The 19,195-nt window shown below is 51.2% G+C and overlaps 1 protein-coding gene across 3 annotated transcripts in view; it reads right to left on the minus strand.

The window, feature by feature from the left end:
• Positions 1–14,735, minus strand: part of LBH (LBH regulator of WNT signaling pathway) — a 31,167-nt gene extending 16,432 nt beyond the window's left edge. Inside the window, exons 1-4 of one of the 3 annotated variants that reach the window (XM_070512351.1) lie at positions 14,648–14,735; positions 14,225–14,335; positions 13,423–13,499; positions 6,225–6,327 (exon numbers count right to left, since the gene is read on the minus strand). In XM_070512351.1, coding sequence (XP_070368452.1) covers positions 6,225–6,302 — 78 coding nt within the window. In that variant the 5' untranslated portion in view covers positions 6,303–6,327; positions 13,423–13,499; positions 14,225–14,335; positions 14,648–14,735. Of the gene's footprint in view, positions 1–6,224; positions 6,328–8,938; positions 9,542–13,422; positions 13,500–14,224; positions 14,366–14,647 lie in introns of those variants that run through there. The other 2 variants (XM_014866447.3, XM_014866446.3) reach the window with 2 other exon arrangements.
• Positions 14,736–19,195: the final 4,460 nt, after the last annotated feature.

Consider the following 19,195-nt stretch of genomic DNA (forward strand, 5'->3'; position numbering starts at 1 on the left):
CTTCCTCTATTTTATGTGGGATGCCTGCCACAGGGTAGCTTGACAAGCAGTGCTAGGTCTGTGCCCAGGATCTGAACCTGTGAACCCCGGGCCACTGAAGCAGAGCATGCGAGCTTAACCACTACGCCACCAGACCGGCCCCTACAAACTTTAATTTTTTAAAGACAAATCTGTGCAATAAGGAGCCCTCCCTCAGCTGAAGAGTGAAGCAGCAGACACAGGGTTTGATTTACTGATAAAGAATCCTCCCAAGGTAGGCTTGGGAACAAGGGAGGGACAGACAGTGAGGTGAGAGGCAGCAGAAGTGACAGGCGCAGCAGCTACAAGACTGGATGGGAGTGAAGGCCCAGCAACCCTGAGCCCATGTGAGTGAGGGCCTGTCTTCATATCCTCCGAGGATTATTTCAGGATTCGGGCCTGAAAGATCATTTCAGGACATTCACTAGACACCCAGGAATAGCTCTTGGCTCCAGTCACAAGATACACCACCCAAACTCATCCCGTTTCCTAATGGTACAATCCTCCTTTCTATCCAACTTGGGAGACCGGGTCGACGTAGAGAAAATGCTGATCCTCTAAAAGTCTATGCCACAGGATGGCCAAGTAGAGGGATAATCTCAGTGCAGGAAAGGGAGAGAGGAAGGGTCCAATCCATCATTCAGCACTCATTAAGCAACTATTTGTAAGACAGTGGGCCTGGCATTGCAGGAACAAAGAGCAGTCAGACATAGACCCTGGCTCTGGGGAGTGATGAACACCACCACTTGAGAGGCCTCAGGCCTAACACAGGTCCTTTGAGAGAAGGCTGGGTTGTATGGTTCTAGTGTGCAACACGTTGGCTAGGAAAATGAAGAAAGCTTGTTCTCTCCCTGGCCATGCTACAGACTCTCTGTTGTGACCACGGTATGCGTGCTGGGGGGGAATCCCCATGGGAAGAATTCCAGCCCTCTGCAGGCCCTAACCCGGGGGCATTCCAGAACAGTGAACACGATGTTTGTGTCAAGGCTTTGGGCAGAGGAAGGAAGGTGCTGTATCCCTCATACAAAGTAGACTTGATCTGAACAAAGTGCACACTGACTCACAAAGAGGCAGTACGTGTGGACACAGGCCCAACGCCGCAGAAAGAGATGGACTCCTTGTGCTTCTGAACCATGTGGCCCTAACTGCCTGTTTTGCATCACATTATTATGATTTGTATCGAGGAAGGAGCAGGGTGGAGGCGGTAGGGACAGGAGAAAGAAAACTCCCTGTGATTCCAGTAACATGTTGTGTCCACTGGCTGGACGTCTCCTGCCAAATGCTTTGGAATTTTAGTTTTATGTCTCTCCAGGGACAACTGAGGCTTTTTAAGTCTGATGTGAAAGAGGATTTCTTGGTGACCATGGGACTTCCGTGTGGCTGCTCAGCAGGGCCTTCAAGACCCTTGAGAATACGTGGGGTCCCACAGCTGGGGGTCACCAGGGAGACAAGGGGCACGAGGAGGAAGAGACAAAGGTAGGTGATGAGTTACGCCCAGAATGGCCTCGTGAGCAGGGGCTTGTGGGAGATGGAGGCAGGGACACGGAGGAGGAACGTCTCTGAGGGCTTAACCCAGGGAGGAAGCTCAACCCGTCACTTATTTCAGCATGTGCACTGACACAGGAGGGGACAGCACAGGGAAAGCCAGGCTCAGGGGGTCTTCATAAAGAAAGGCTCAGTGTAGATGTGAGTGAGGAGAAAGTGTTTCTGAACTGCTGCCTAACTTTAGTGATTAAACTGAGCCTGTTCTTTGAGAGACGAGTTGCTGCTTCTGATAAAGAGTGAGGAGGGGAGATTTGGCTATTGTCGGGCTTCAGAGAGAGAAGAGGCTGAGCATTTCTGCCCAGGGAGAGGCCAGCTCTCAGCCAGCGGAGTGCTTTAGACCTGTCCTAAGGCAGAGCTGGAACCGGGGCTCTCAGACTGCAAGAAGCAAACAACAGGGCTGTAGCAAGAGGTCAGCCGACCCCCCATGCCCCCACCATACAAAATGCCGGGATATCCCTCTCTCCTGTATTGGGAAACACAGGGGAAGATGCAGAGAAGCTGTTAGCTCTGTGGATCAAAGGGAAGGCACGGGGCACCGTGGCGCGTGAAGAGCTAGCTCCTGGTTTACAGTGCATCCTCGCTGGCTTCCCTGAGCAGGAGCACCCACTGCCCGTCTGACAGGAGGCTGGACGTCAGATGGTAGGAGTACGTGACCAAGAACAGCAGAAGGAATACAAAGAGTGGGCAGTAAGAGACATATGCTGATCAAAGAGGAATTTAAAGAGCCTAGGGAAGGATAAAGTTATCAGATCTTGCTCCAGATGCTTTAGAAGCAACAGTTTTAAATGAAAACCAAGGAGCCATATCTATATCTAGAACTTAGCAAGGGTGATAAAACTGCAGAAGCCTCAGCATGCAATGCTGTGGGGAAGTTAGGCAGTATGGCCAGAATCCCCATAGCCCTTGGGTTGTGGCAGCATCAGTGTCCACAGGCAAATGCCCAGGACCCTTCCCCAAATAGAGCCCAGGCCAATTCAGGCACAGCACAGAAGGAGACGCAGTCAGAGAGGCATTCCAAAACTCCACCTTCTAGAGCCCTGGAGCCAAGGGAGGGCCCTGCATGGCAGCCACTGACTTGCTTCCTTGAACTAGGGAAAGGAAGAAGGTGTTAGGTGACAGATATCTCTGTCCCAAGGGGCTGGAGAACAGGAGGCCCACGAACACAGTGTGAGGAGGGAGTTGCAGCCCCTAGGGACATAAAGGTCCTCATAGAGACCCTCCCACTCAGCCCAGTTTGCTGGCTGCCACCCACAGCCAACCCAGCCAGCCTGAAACACACTCAGACTTTCTAGTAACCATTTATTCACCCACCCAGCGAGTGTCATAATTCCTGCCAAGTGAGTGTGCAGACATGGATTTCATGTATTGAACTGACTCTCTAAATGCATGTTAAGACAAAACAAGGCACCGGCCCTGTCGATTTTTATACACGCCCACAACACAGCACTAACTTCCTAAGCACAAGAGGTAAGGCCTACCTGGATCTTTCAGGGGATGAAAAGGCATCATGTGAAGCCTTGATAGGCGTGAGCCTGAGGGGGCCCTTTAAAGATCCTAAAGCAGAAGTGAAGGAGGTGAGCTTTAGAGTCAAGAAACTCAACTTCACTGAGACCACCATCCACTAAGCTGCTGCTCTGGGAAGGCCCTGAGCCAGTGGGCACCTGGAGTCGGGGAGGGTGCAGGAGGGGTGATGGCTGATGTGCACGAAGAGGGTAAGAAGTCATCCCCTACCCTCAGAGACCTGGGCAGAGAGGAGTCAGGCAGGACCCATCTCCTCAAAGCCCAGGGTAGCATAATCTCAAAGCCCAAAAAGCCACAGGTGTTGAAAGAAGAAAGAGGTCACATCTGGGGCAGAGAAATCAAGAAAGCTTCATTTTGGGTAGGTCTAGAAGGAGGGGGAATGATTGACAAAGTCCAGTGTGCCTGTTTATTTTATGACCTTGTTTCAAGGTCAAATCACAAGCCTGAGGTTCTGTTTCATCTGCCAAGTGGGATTGACGTCTCCTTCCCACTTTTCAGTTCCTTGGAAAAGCAGGTCTCTGTAAAGCCATGTACTGTTATTACCCTCAGGAGGAATGCCAAGAACAGAGCTCTGAGATCTCCCACCCTCGGATCTGAGCCCAGCCTGAGCACGCACAGTGGACCGCCTTGGCCAAATGCAGTCCCAGCCAATCCCCAGAGCTCTGGTGGGAATGTGTTTAATTGGATAGCACTAGCTTTGAGTGGGCCCAGAGACTATGTCATCTGACAATTGTCAGACCAGCTCACTGCAGAGCCCTGCACCTGGCATAAACAGGGGCTAGCCAAGGGGTGTCTGAAGGTGCAAACAAATTAGATTAGAGACAGAGGTGCCCTCTCAAAGTCCTAATTTTCTTTCAAGAACCAGTCCCAGTCTGACCCCTCTCTTCTAAGCCTTCTCGTCGCAGCCCATACCTGCACGGACGGTAGCTTTCCCCTCGCTCCACCAGACTACCTGCGTTCTGGTTGTTACGTACATGCCTGCTGGTTTCCCACATGAGCCCAGGATCCTCTGGGCAGCGCCCAGCATAGCACGTTGCACACAGCAAGTGGCCAATAAATGTTGCTTGGTTAAAGATTACAACCTCTCCCCTTTTTCTTCATCAGGCAACCAGAAGACCTTTCTCAAGCCTTGTGACAGTGCTTGGAAGTTCCAGGTCAGGTATTTTGGAACTGGGCCTAGCCCCATCCCAGGTGGCAGGGACACATTTCCTGAGGGGCTGCGAGGACTGGCCGGCAGCCCAACCCACAGGGAAGAGTTGAGGGCCCTTTTCTCTGGTGTTCCTGAGACATCTCAGGAGCCCAGAGGCAATTTCATTTTCCTCCTGCCATGGCAGCCCCAACTCAGCCTTCCTCACCCAGCGGTGCAGCTGCTTCCACCAGGTCATGTGCCCTAACCCTCCAGCAGAATGGCCTGAAGGGCTCAAAGGGTTGAGAAAACTGCCCTGTAGGACCTGACCTTTTAGCCTGGGACTGGTTCGAAAGGAGAATATAAAAAGCACACAGAAGACGTATCGACGACTGTGTTTGGAAATGTTCTGTGATGGAAATCTAAAACCTAGAACTGAAAGAAAGTCTTACCTTTAACCACAAAGAGGTTCAGTCTGATTCAGCGGCTTGGAAACTGGTATCCAAAAACAGCCCAGCCGGTGGGCCAGGAAACGTCTAACCTCCCACAGGCTGTGGGCCTTCAATTGTCTCTCTCAGGCGTGCTGTGGGGTGGAGGGTATAAAACCACCCAGGAGAGGGTATTCCCCTCCCCCCAAACCACCTCAGGCTACCTGAATACGTATTTCCAGCCAGCAAAAGGGGCTTGACCATGTTGACACAAAACAAAAGGGCCTTCTTAAACCTCCCAAGCATGTCTGAGGGTGACTCTGCTGTCACTTGCCAAGTTACCTTACCCAGCCTTAGCTTTCATCTCGGCTCTCTTTGATCACCCTCCCTCCATCGCACCCACCTGGCTCTCTCTTTCTTCCTTTAGCAAATAAATGCCCTGGAATGGTTCTAAGGAATGACTAGCCAGAGCAAGTCAAGATTCTAGCCAAGAGCCAACCGAAGGTACAGACACAGGTACATCAGAAGAACAAGGCTCCAGAGTTCGAGACCCAAGTGACCCACTCAGGCTGAGCCTGTTTTCTCATCTGTGGAACCGACCAAAATTCCCCCAGAGCTCTTCTCAAGAGTAAACGAGGAACATCCGTCAAGTGCGTGGCCCACGGCGGGCATTCGGTTAGTATTTGCTGAATAGGCCCATCGCACCCCCCATTTATCTTCCCTGCGCCAGCCACCCTACACAATTTCCCCAGCCCCAAGGTCTTCCCTTAAAAACAGACTCCTTCCTCCCCTTCACATAATAACCTAGGAACTCTCCTTGGAAATCTAAAACACTTCACTGCCCCAAGGGTAACTGAAGGTGCTCTGAGGCTGTCCAGGAGCAGTGGAAAAGTGGCCTGGCAGAAAGAACACCAGGCGAAGAATCCAAAGGTGTTACTTAGGTCACTTCTTTCAGTCCTTAAGTATTTTGGATCTGCCGCACAGGATGATCTCTAAGCTAAATTCCAGCAATGGCCTCCCTGAGGCAGCCTCCCTTTGGGGGAAGTTCTCCTCAACTCTCAGTAGTTTGAACATTAGCTCTCTTGGAATCAGTTGGTCAACCATCAGCCTAAGAAAGCAGCACTTGACACGGCTACTCCTCCACCAGACCACCCTTCTCCACAAGCCTCCCCTCATAGTGATGTTTCTACTGCCCAAGGCACAGCTGGGAAGGGACGGTTCGTCTGAACTGACTCCACGAATCACTTCCCCCTTTGCTACCATGAATCCGAGAGTCCACAGCAGCCAGGGTGACTAATTAATAACATTGGCTCATGTTTCCTGAGCCTTTACTGTGCCCCAGGGACTGCAAATCCTTTATGCACATTATCTCATCATGTTGAATCTTCACCACAATTCTATGAGGTAAGGACTATCAATGCCCCATTTTACAGATGAAGAAACTGAGGCTTACTGGCATTAGGGGACTTTCCCAAGGTCACATAGCTCTTATAAGCAGCACCGGGATGCAGAACCAAGTCTGCCTCCAGCCCCAGCAAAAGCCACTAGGCTCTAAAGAGACAGAAGGAAGCCAGTAGTGAACTCACCTGATAGGAAAGGCCATCCTTTCGGGGGTTGAGGCCAATCTCCTCCATGGATGGGGTGTTCATCATCACCTCAGTCATCTCGGCTGATCTCAGATAGTCAGGGCTGCCAAGAAACCCAGACCAAAAGTCAACAAACATAGGCACTTTCACATTCCTACTCTCGGTGCATTCTGCTGTTAGATCAGGGGGCTGTCTGGAGGCAGGATGAGAGATGCTCAAAACAGAACTCTCAGAAAAACAAGCTCACACCCCAAGGAAGTGCCTTACAAGCCCAGAGCATCAGGGCTCTCAACCTCGACCAACAAAGCCCATTGTCTGAAAACCTCTCTGGCAAATCTCTCCCCTCCTCTCCTGTACTAGTCTCCACTGGCACAGAGCCACTCTGGATTTTCTTTTAAATGACAGAAGCAGAAAAAACAGAACAGTAGGTAGTTGAGTCTGTCTGTCTATATTAAAACCAATTCAACCCTTCTCCAGAGGTACTACATAGTATTATTATTACATAATAATAACAGGTCAACCTCAGGGAAACAAAGTCCAATAATGTTGCTGTCCTAAATTTCTCTTTGTCTCTCTAGAGTTCCTTCTTGCAAAATGTCCCACTTAAAGCCCCAAGGGGTCGGCTTTCTGCAAGCTTCACATCTGCCATCCAAGCCCTTTCTCTGGCCCCAGCCACAGCAGCTGCAAGCTCACAGCTTGAAAAACATCCCTGGATTAAAAGCCTTAAGGATGCCTGGACTCTGATTGCAAAGGAAATTTCCAGAGGGGCCAAGCTGGCCCACCATGGGCTGACATGTGAAAGTGCTTTGTACTCTGTAAGCAGGATACAAATGTTCCATTATCCTCACCCAAGCCTTGGGCACATACAGGGTCCCGAATGCATAATGCCAAATAGCACATACCAAAGTCAATGCCCTCGCTACACAACACCCGATATTTTCACCATCATGCCTTTAAACATGGTTAAAAAAAAAAGTAGGGTAGGATGTAGAGGGACTGTATCTAAAGAAACAGAGGTACCAAGCTCTTCTTCATTTTATGTTTACTATATAGGGTAGAAATGGCAATGGATTTGGAAACAGAAGCACTAGGTTCTGGTCCAAGCTCTGACACTCAAGAGCTGTTTGATCTTGAACAAGTCATATAATTTCTCTGAGCCACAGGTGCCCTGTTTGGCACCAGGATGCTAATAACGCATATCTCATAGTTACACTAAAGAGCTAACCTCTGGGAAACAAAACATTGCAAACCACGAAGTGCTAGTCAACTATAAAATAATTCTAAACCTTAATTTCTCAGGGGATAATAACCCTGATGGGCCCTAACATCCACCTTGGCAAGTTATGAGTGGCCAGGGGCACAAAGCTTCCAATAGCCTTCAAAGTCTCACCCACATGGCTGCTCACATACCACGGAGGTGGGGAGGAAGGGGCGCCCGGAAGGAGAGGGGTACGCAAGCCTCAAGAACCGGAGAATTTTTACTTTGAGAGTTCAGTCTCCTCTCTAAGCAGAGCCAGGCTGGGATGGGGGAGGGGAGACTAAGAGAAGATGCTGGACTTCCGGGCAAGTTCAGGGTCAGGAGATCGGACTCCAAAAGCAGTTTCCTCCCAGGTCATAGAAAGGCTGCCGCCGACCCCCAAAGAATTGGACCAGAAGAGCGCCCACAGGTCGCTCGCCAGGTTCTTTGCCTGGTGTAGGGGCGCTCGCTCCTCGCTCCGGGCTGTGGCGCGGACCCGAAAAGTTGAAGCCAGAAGGATGAACTTTCTGATTCCCGGGCTGAGCAGGACTGGGCTGAGCAGGACTGGGCTGAGCAGGACCGCGCCGAGCTACAGCCTGCGGGCCGGGACCCTCCTCGCCTGCACCTGAGAGCGCGCTCCGGGGCCGCCAGCGCTCGCCCCCCGGCCGCTCCTCCTCTTCCCCAGCGCAGGAAGGAAGCAGCAGCCGGCGCTCAAGTCGCCGCGGCCGGGGGCCTCGCTCCGCAACGAGCTAGGCGTCCCCGGCACATCCCTTCTAGTCCCGATCCCCGGTCTTCTGCCGCTCGGCCGGCCCGGGTTCCTTCCAGCCGAACTAGGCGAACACGGCTCCTCTCTAGCCCGGGTCCCCACAACAGCGCGTCGGGTTTTAGGGGTTATCGAGAGAAAGAGGATCGAGAGGGTGCAGCGTGTGCTTGTGCTGCTGCCTGTGGCTTCTCTTGGTTTACGTGTGGGGAGAGCGTTTTTCCCCCACCCCTCGGAGCTCTGCAAACGCCACCGCTGCACCAGCTCAGCCTGCTGCCGCCGGCCTCGACGCCGAGACTTGCATGCAAACAAAAAGAAAAAGGGGAGGGGCCCGGGGCGAGCAGGAGCCCCCTGCGCCAGGCGGTGCGCGCGCCTCCTGCAGCCCTCCGCATAAGGGATTTTATTAGAGGGGTTCAGGCGTGACCCCTGGTTCTCCCCCGACCCCACCACCACCATATACACACCGTCCCAGCCGTCACTGAAGTGAGGTCTTCGAGTTCACTTCCTTTGTCTGGATGTTCTCAGCACCACCTCCGCACCCCCCCACCCCCCACCTTTGCAACCTTCACGTTGTCTCTTGCACGGGCTGGGGCGGCGGGTTAGCGCCCAGCGTCCGCGCTGCCAGCTGCCCTCGCACCCGAGCCGGCACGAGCCGGCGTCCGAGGCCCGCGGCCACGGCCGCGAGACGGATGCCCGCCGGGGGCGCAGGATACTCACCAGTGAATGGGGAAATAAACAGACATGAAGTCCTAGGGGAGGCTGACCCACGCCCTTGTGATTTAAAAACGGTCACTGCGTCCCGAGTAAGGATGTCACGGGCGCAGACAGGCGCGGCGGGCAGGGACGCAGGCGGCCGAGTGCGGGCACTGGGCGTTCGCCGGTCCACCTTCCGGAGACAGCCCCACTGCCAGCTGCGTCGACAGTGAAGACGGAGCTCTCGGTTCTCCACCGAGCTCGCGGCCCACAAAGAGCCCGGGAAGCCGTATTTATAGGGGCGGGGGCGGGGCTCAGCCCCAGGAGGCCCCGCCCTCCCTCGCCCACTCCTGGAATAACGTCACCAAAATCATGAATGGCTTCAGCGCTTGCTGCTCCTGCGGGCGGCGGCTCGGGGGCGCGCTCGGCTCTGCTCCCCGTGGGCCGTGGTTTGCTGCAGCTTCCAGCCCGCCTCCTCCCCACGACTCACACACGCACACACGCGCGTGGACACGCGCGCGCACACACTTGCACGCACCCGGGCTGGAGTTCAATGTCAACGCCGCTTCGCGCTCACAAGCCCGCCCGCGTCGGCGACCCCCTTCCTGCACACACCCTGGGGAACTCGGGGACAGAGGACTGTGGCGTGAGGAGGGCGCTGGGGCCGGCTCCGGACGTGACCGCTCGGCGACCGCGCAGAGCCAGGGGAGGGCGCCATCAGTCGACCAGCGCCCTCGTTTGCACCCACTCACTGTCCCCCGCCCATACCTGGGAGATCCCTCTTCAGCGTTCATCCCCCAAACTAGACCTCTTCCTGGCATCCTTGGCCGCAGCACCTCGATCGCTGCGCGGGAGGTGCGTCTCTTCTATCTCACGCAAGCTGCGTGGAAATGAGAGCACAGCTAAAACAGAGGCAGTGGAAAGATAAGAGGGGACGCGGAGCTGCGGGACCGAGTGCCTGCGGGGGTAGCATTAGTTTACAAGGGGCTGGTTTGCAGCACTGAGAACCGTGGAGGGTTTTATTTGTGTGAGAAAGGATGTTGTGTCGTCGTAGGATCTTTCCATTGGACACATAGTCACCCCGCCGGCGGTGCGGGGCAGGGGACGCGGATGGGCGCCGCTCAAGCACAGCTCACCAGCCTTGGCTCCCGGATCTGCTCGAAGCAGGAGAAACAAAGAGCTTCAGCCGGACCCCTCCCACACTGCCCTGGAACTGAATCTCCTGGGGTCTGTCCAGGCGGTCAGGCTGCGCAGCCCCCAGAGCCGGGATGGGAGTGTGCCCCTCTGTGGCTGGAGCAAGTTGCTTCACACCTCAACTTCAAACTCCTGTAAAACGGCTTTATAACCCTGACTTATGAGTGTATTGAGGACGGAGGAATTGGGGGGAAGCGAGGGGGGTCAAAAAGAAGGCAAAGTTAAATGTGCTTTGAAATCTGTCAGGTCTTTGAAAGGTAGTGAATGTATTGAATCCATGTCTTTGCGCTTAAAAGTGGAAACGAATAAACTTATCTCAGGTAAAGGATGACAGGATTCATGGTGAGGATTTAACAGTGGCAGGACCGTGTGGAGGCCCTCATAATTTTCATCAGCCCCACAAGCCAAGGCAAATAAAAGTAATCGCTAAGAATTGATAAGAATGATTAAATTTAAAAAACAACTTTGGTATTTTTAGTCATTCATATATACAAGCTGAGTAAAAACAGTGTACTTCCTGTGAAAACGCAGCTTCAAGAAAAGCCCCTTAGTTGCTCCCTCCAACCAGAGAAATTCCGGAGCTTCTCCCTACCCCCAGCCCACAGGATAAATCAGAAATTGCTTTGTGCTGCCAAGTACCATCTCCATTCTGCTTTTCTAGAGGTAGTGTCCTGATGGAGGGGGATGCAAGTCTTCTGTGGACAGGTGCTAAGGGGATGCTCCAGGTGTGGGTTTACTGCTAACAGGAGGGGCTGTTGTGCCTCGGGTAGGGAAGCTGCTGAAAATCTGAGCGTTGTCATCTACGAAGCCAAAGGAGAAGCCAATGCTTGGAGAGCTGGCTTCCAGGCTGGCCTTCCTGGGGCACTTAGAGGAGAGTGCCTGAGCTAGGCCCTGGGCCGGCAGGACTGACGCCTTCTGCCATCTCTCCCCAGGAGCAATCCCTGGCAAGACCTGGGATAAAAAACTGTCTCACCGCTTTTGCATACCAACACCCCCGTTGCATATTTGTGATTATTGCTTTGTGAAACTTTCAAAACTCAGAAAGCTATCCCCCACGCCCCACCCCCACACACACCTTGTGTCAAAATGGCCTCATTTTGGAGAAGAGGAGGGGAAGTAAGGCCCTTGCCAGCAGATAGCTGGCCTCCAGTAAAATTTCCTACACTGGAGAACATTTGGAGTAAGTTGGAGTGGAAAGTAAGCTTTGGGTTGTGACCCCAAATCTACACTTTCTGTTTCCCCTCTGGAACCACGGTTACACATTCATTCATTTGAAAATATGGGAGACAAGGGGCTTAACTTTGATACAACTATAACAAATATGTCATTTCTCAATCGTAATACTTTATATAGTATCTTGCATGTTTTTCAAAACATTTTCACAATCTTGGCTTTCAAAAGAATGTAATAAGATTAACATAGCACGATTTACAGTCCCCAGTTTACAAAAATGCTAACGGAGGCTGAAATAAACGAGGGGACTTGCCCTACTCTGCTGCATTGCGCTGGGTCACAGCATTCCCTTCATATCTCTCAAGACACAATGTACTTGAACATGCAGACTAACCATTTCTTCCCAATATCCTATGAGGTACGTTTCTATCCCTACTGCCTTTGAGTAAATGAAGAAACAGAAACACATGCAAATGAAGTTACATTGGGCCCCAGAACCTTAGAGCTGAAAGAGACCTTCCAAATCACCGAATCCAGTCTCCTCATTTTACAGGTGAGAAGACATCTAAGAGATTAAATGGCCTGTCCAAGGTCGCCAGGCTATTAAGTGGTGAAGATGGAACCTAAACGCAGGGCTTCAGACTGATGGTCAAATGTTCTTTCCTCTACAACCCTACGCCTTGCAATGAACTTGCCAAGAAGTCAGCAGCAGAAGTCAAACACACCATCTGGACTGTCAAATCCCCCCCAGTCCACCACCAGCACTTATTGAGTATTTACTGTGTGCTGATCAGTAAACTAAATAGCCCTCTGCACCCCTCCCTTCTCCCACCTTTGTCCCCAGGACTAAAGGGTTGAATTGCAATTCTGCTTCAATAGAATTTCCAGGTGTAACCAGAACTGCCTTGCTTTCCAACATTACATAAATCCAGTTTCCCAGCTCCTTCTCTCCCTCACCTAAACTAAGAATTAAAAACAGAATAAAGGTACTGAGCTTTCTATCTTATTAGAGCTACCTCCAGCACCACAGTGCCATGTATGCAGGATACGAGGCTCATTCTTCATCGAGTGAAAAAAAGTCTCCATCCTAATTCATTTAGCAACATATTCCCACACTTGATCTCCCAATTTGCCTAGTAGTGGTGAAGCTGGTCCTTTGGTTAGCTATAAGGGACTTCACGAAGTAGCTGTTTGCTAAGGTACACTCATTTCTGTTAGCACCTTTATGCCTCCCAACAACTTTAAAACATAAGCACTATTGCCCCATTTTGCAGATGCAGAAAGAGAGGCTCAGAGAGGTTAAGTAACCTGGCATGACCACCTGGCTCTCAAATGGCTGAACTTAAATTCAATTCTGGGGGTTGTTGGTTCTAAAGCCTGTGTTTTCTCCACTGTACCACACGTATTCTGGCCTCCGTGGTTTTATTCGTTTGTTTTAACAGCTAAACTATAAACTGAATTCAAAAGCGTTGGTTCCAGTAGCAAAGACCAGGATGACTGGTGTCTACCCAGTGGGGCAGGGCTGGCAGAATACATACATTTCCCACCCTGGGAATCTGAGAGCTTCTTAAAGACATCACTCCAAGGGTTGGGGTTGAAAAAAAGATTGAGTAAGAGAAAGGGAGTTTCTAGCCAATTTTTCGGTGAAACTCATTTGAGTACATAAGAAATCTGAAAGGCAAGAATGTGTGTGGGTTGATGTGAGGATGAAATGAGATAATGTTATGAAAACACTTGGTAAGTTGGAAAGCACTGAGCAGATGCATGGCTTGTTTTTAAGGTATCTGGGGGAAAAGAGGGGTTTCAGCAGAGTTGATTGCATCTGCTTCAGTTTTTCACTCATTTCAGCCACAGACTGCCCCAATTTCCCCTGAAGCCCTTGACTGAAGTTTCCAGCTTTTGGGGAGCAGACATTAGAGGCAGGTAATGAAGCTTTGCCTGGTGGGCACGGCTGTGGTCCCAGTGTCCCAGCATCTTCCCTCACACCCCAGGAGTTCCTCCAGTCTTTGGTGCTTCCCAGCAAGTGTTCAGCTGGGTTCTGGGCACATGATGAGCGAGCGAGGCCTGAGAGTGTGGGCATGCTTTCCCACGCTGGCCATTGGGGAATTAGCAGCTCACAATACGAAGCAACCCAAACTCACCAGACGAAATCTTCTGCCTTTGACTGATTTTGCTGTAAGTCCTCAGGTAAGTTGCATGATCTCTGTGTGTCAGACTCCTAAAGCAATAAAGCAGGCAATAGACATCTCTTTTTAGCTCTCAGGGTGCTAACAAGGCCGAGAGAAATTGCTTCTATAAATGCTCAAGAGGAAAGTGCTTTGTGTCCTATCCTCTGGGCTCTGCAGCCCAAAACAAAGCCCATGGATACCCTTGCCATGCACCATCCCAGGAGGCGCCTGCTCTTTCTGCTCAGAAACTTCTCACCCCTAAAAGAAGCCTGGGATCTGGCAGCCCATGAACTCTTGCCTTCCCAAATATCAAAGAGATCCAGCCCTGGCTTTTTCTTTATTTCTATCCAGGGGCCTTTGAACCAAAGGGAATTTTCAGAGAAAAAACTCTATGGAATCTTTAAGGTCCAGGCTCTTAAAAGAAAACACTAAAACTGGAACCAGTTCAAGGCTCTCGTGTCCAATTAAGGAAATAGTCACATTCCTGTCCTGGCTCTGGCTCTCGTGTGCTTTCTCTCTTTCCACATCTACACAGGAATGCACTTTAACAGCCAGAAAAGAAGTTACTGTCACTAGGACACACATCCTATTGCAGATCGCTCCTCGGGGTGGGCTCCGGCAGGCTGATACCTTGCCTGAGTCAGACAAAGGGCACGGAGTATAGAGCAATCCAAATTTCCTTCATACCACTCCCTCCCCCTATTTCACCCACAACTCTGGACCAGAAACACTCTGAGGTACCTGTCAGGTTTTGAAAAAAGAGGAAAACACTTACAATAGTTTCTCGTGAAGAAAAGCACTTTCAGTTTTCTTTTCAAATCCACAGGATGTCGGCTAGCTTCCTCCAGGGGCAGCTGCGTCCCTGTGGCTTTCACACCCACGGCTCCTGCTTGGAGGAGCAAGCAGTGAATTATGTACCGCGGGGAGCAGCTCCTTCTGAACCAGCTGCCAATTCTGTAACCTGAGCTAACACCAGCTCACTGGAGTCCCTGGTGTACTTCACACCCACATGGTGCCCAGCCTTGGGATCAGATAGCTGGGCCCATATTATACCTTCCTGCCCTTTGCACAACAATTCTACCAACAGGCATTTAGCACCTACTATGTGCCAGATGGTAGTGGTTCCAAGGAATCACTTTAGGAGAACTTCAGTTCTCTCCCATTCCCATCGCCCCAAAAGCATCCCAAATAAACACACCCTCTAAGTGATAACAGTGTGTCTGCCAGGCCAACACAGCTTTAAGGCAAATTCCCTAAATTACTTTAGTGGTCCCCTAAATAATCACAAAGCCGAGTAAAAACAGCCCACAAGCTATGCCAGTGCAGTTTGCATATAAGACGCCCAGCCTCCGCCCTTCCTGCCAGATTTGTTGCCCCTGAGTTCCTTCTAAAAAGAAATTAAGGGCTGCCTTTGGGGCTTGGCATGGTGTCTGTCACTGGGAGACTGGGAGGACCGGACGCCAGCCCCCCAAAGGCCATATGATAACTGCTGTAGCAGAGACATGTGACGATGGAGGTGGTATGATTACTCTTGCCTTGGAGAGAGGGGCACTGTCCACCAGAATATGAGCTCTGGAAGGGTAGGATTGAATCTGTTTTGTTTGCTCCTGTGTCTCCACCACCTGGATGAGTGCCTGGAACACAAGCACTCCTTCTGGCACTCAAGAAACATTTGTTGAATGAATGAATGAATGATTGGTACCAGAAGAAGCTAAGGAGAAAGAATGCCATTGAGCTGACCTCAAAGGATAGGTAGAAGCCAGAGGTCAATCCTAGCAACAAGAACAGCATAAGCAAAGGCCCAGGAGGGAGAAAGTGCCAGGGATATGCTGGGAACTAGGAGGGAGTAGAAGAATCTAGATCTTGGGAGAGGGCACGAGAGACCCCCACGACTCCAAGTCCGCATGCTAAATGAATACTTGTTGTTAGTAAAGGACCCTGTGCTCTGCAGAAGGGACTGTGCACAGAATTTCTAGCAGGAAAAACATCTGTCAGTTCTACGAGCCATAGCAGTCCAGTTTTCCCCACCTCTACAGAATCTGAGCTAATATCAGCATTTCTCCTCCAGTTAGGTGAGGCCGAAGCAGAAGTGTTAAGTAGGTCAAATTGAGCTTATGTGAAATGTGTCTTCTGAGACTTCCCCTTTCCATTCCCTCTTGTTTCACATCTCTCTTTGACCTGCCCCAGGTGCCCATTGAGCTCAAGAAACCTGATGCTCCCTTCATAACAGCCTCCCAAGCTCCAAAACCATCCATTTCTTTTCCATTGAAATGTTCATCCTTCAGCTTGCTAATCCCAGGCAGCTGCCAGGCAAGCGAACTTGATCTGACGAACAAATTCACACTATTGTGAGAATGACATGCTTGCAATACCTCGAGGGCCTCCATCTCAGAGTGGCACTTCAGGCAGGGTAAGTGGGTGAGAGAGAAGATCTTTGTGGTCTCAAAGGCTCACGATGGTGGATGGTAGCAGTCTGAGGGGAAACCGCGCCATGGTAAGGCAGAGAAAGAACTGAACCCCTCAGAAGGGCTAGGTGGCTGCAACCAGCAGGCACACATATAAAATGGCTTTCCGTGTCAGTCACAGCCCTTCTGGAGAGATCTGATTGGAATCCATGATTCCAGCTCTAATCTGACAACAGCACTTAGTGGATTGATTACCTCCAGTGATCAATGGGAGGGGCGTAAGAAAGGTCTGGCAAACCCTTTTCTTCCTCCCTGTTTACTAAGAAGAGACAGAGCTTCAGGCCGAAGGGGACTCTTCCGAGTGGGCCCTAGGCACTCAGCACCCTTGCCCAGGCCCAGGCCAGGCAGAGCCACCTAGGTGTGCACCAGGAAAGGTGGCCCTGACCCCACTGCAGAAGTCCTGCAGTCCTGCAAAGCCAATGACAAGTCACAATGGTGAGACAGGCCAAATGCCTTTTCACAGGCTTAATGGGCCCTCGGGGCAGCAGAGGCTTCCACAGAGGCTTTCTAAGCCTAGTGAGCAGATGGAGGGGCACATCTGGGGCTCAGGCAGGAGCCTTGCCAGCTACTGATGGCAGCAGGACACTGGCCGCCCACACCTCCTGCCCTGGCTTCTGGAGCCTGCGCTGCAGCAGGAACCTGGTCTTGCTCTCCCCCACTGCCCTCTGAGCAGACACCTGGCTGTCTTGTTCCTCTTCATCCAGGCCTCCTCTTAGGAAAGGAAAACCAGAAAGCTGGAAGGAGATTCTCAAGGCCATTTTCCAACTTCATTCTTTGATGCCCCTGATGCTACTATTGAAAAAACTAGAGCATTACAGGTGTTTGAGTCCTTCTGGAGGTTGGGGGCCATTCCCCACTCCTAGCCACCTGCTCTTTGTAATTGCCAAGCGCTTGGAGAGTGCACCAACAAACGCCTTGACTCACTTTGCTTCCAGGTCCACCCTAGAGAGGGTTCCCTTCCCACAGACTCTCCAGGGTTATTCTCATTTTATTGCCTTCATCGACAAGACCCTAATCTTCCACAGTGCTTACTAATTTTTCCACTTAAAAAGAAGAAAATGTAAAGATTGATGAATCACACACCAGATCTAATGTTGTCTGACATTCTTAACAGGAGAATGAACAGTCCTCTTCACTTCTCTGGCCTCCGTTTACTCATCTGTAAAATGGGCCTGATCTTCCCCGCCCTCGGCTCCTGGACAGTAAGATGCAATAGTGGCAAGCCCTGGGCTGCCTCAGCAGAAAGGTGCAGTGCTAGATTATCCTCCAGTGGATCTGCTTGGAGATGAGCAGTAAGAAGAAGGGAAAGTGAAACCCACTTCAATTACTTCATTTTGTTGCTGGTTAACAAGAAAACATAGCAAGGACAGCAAGTCTCTCTTGGTTCTGAGAAAGAGAGACCAAGCCAGTTCTCTTGAACAGATAGATGCCAAATCTAATGGTTGATATCCCATCTCTCCCTCTTTCCAGCACATTTCTTGGCATATTCACACTGGGTCTCACACTTGCCCATCTTGGCTGGAAGCACACAGTTCTGTGAGCTGCTGCACACATATGACAGTCTAAGGAGGTCACACTGGCCCTCACTGGCAGGCACACCGTCTCCCACCTTCACAGCCCACCCTTCTGCACGTGGGGACACAGGCATCTTAAAGCTATTTGTTCAACAAGCAACATTAAGAAATACCCTGCTATTGAGTGCCAGCAAGTCACCCAGCTCTTCTATTGTTCTCAGGACCTCCACATGTCCACACAGGCACATACACTTACGTGCCAGGGGCATCTCGGCAGTTGAACAAGTGCTCTGTTTTCTGGGTCTAAGGTAGGGAAATAAGGCTGACATCAATCCAAATAGAAAAAGAAACTTCTCATCCAGTTCACATTGTTTTACAACCTTTGTTTGTGTTTGGGTATTTGTCACAAGCAGCAACAAACACCTCCCAGCACTTCAGGGGAAACAGGTGTGAGGGCCTGGTGTGACTCCAATATATCTAGCCTTCTCTTCCTTCTATAGAGCAATGATGGGGAACAGCAGTGGGGGGCCTCGCCGTGATAGGAGCCCACACGGGGATCTGACAGTAAGAAAGGAGGGGTTACACTGGAGAAAGGGAGGTCAGAGGGGGCTGCTGTGATAGCCCAGGAGGAAGCAGTGCCGTGGGAGGTGCAGATGGTGGTGAGAGTCAATGCAAAGATGGAGCCTTCAGAACTCAGTAATTGTTCGGATGTGGGAGCAGAAGGGAGAGGGAATTGGAATAGGCTTGGAGTTCTTGAGCTTGGGCGACTAGAAAACTGGCACCATCCACTGGAAAAGCACAGTCTGTAATGGGCTGGTTTGTGGAGAAGAGGGTCATGTCCATTTTACATTAGTGGGGTTTCCATGTAATGACTGCCTGTTGAGTTACAGCTGCGGCTACAAGCGTTGTCATACCATCCGTGCTCATTGTTTCTTATGCTCCTGGGTCCATGGTGGCTAAGGCTTCTGTTCTGAAAGTCACATGCCTGGCAAGTCTCTGTGCCTTGGGTGCTTCGACCCTGTTGCAAATGGGTTCTTCAGAGGCAGATGCAGAGACAGGGTTTGGGACCAACACTGATGAAAGGAAGGGGGAAGAAGCAGCCTGGGCAGATGAAGAAGTCTAACTGAAGTTCAGGCTCAGTAAATCTCAGGCAATCCCATGGGAGCTTTGGAGCTAATATTACCAGTCAGAGTGTCCTGATTGGGACAAAAGCCTGGTCCGTTGTTCCCCTGCCTCGCTTAGTCTGCAGCGTGGGCTGTCTTATCCTGGGGAAGGGTCTGTCTTGGGAGAGGTGGCTCTCTTTGGCTGAGGCCGATCTTGAAGGAGCTGACAGCTGGAGGCAGTCAGCTGACCCCCTCACCACAGCTGGGCAGCAAGTTCTCCCCTGAAAGGGGATCTTGGTGGTACATTTCCTTTTCTACCATAGATTCCAAAGCCTACAGCCCTGCTTTATCGCCTTTTCAGTTTGTCACGCATTGCAGAGGACTACAGCTGGGAGAATCCTTAGGGAGGGCACAGATTAGATGCTTGTCCGTCTTTTCCATTTTGTAGGTGACAGAACTAAGGCCCAGAAAGAAGAGCTGCCTTTCCTCAGTTCTGACCATTGGTGAATGGTGAACTCAGGACCAGCCCTTCGTCCTCTGGCTCCTTGGCCTACGCCTGCTCTGTGCCCAGCAGGTCGTGGCAGGAAGACCATTGCTCCCAGCCCATGGATGCCCCCTGTCTTGCCCTTCAATGTTTGCAGGTTTGCTGGGAACACTAGGGACT

The sequence above is a fragment of the Equus asinus genome, chromosome 6 (assembly GCF_041296235.1).
Source record: "Equus asinus isolate D_3611 breed Donkey chromosome 6, EquAss-T2T_v2, whole genome shotgun sequence".
NCBI classification, from domain to species: domain Eukaryota; kingdom Metazoa; phylum Chordata; class Mammalia; order Perissodactyla; family Equidae; genus Equus; species Equus asinus.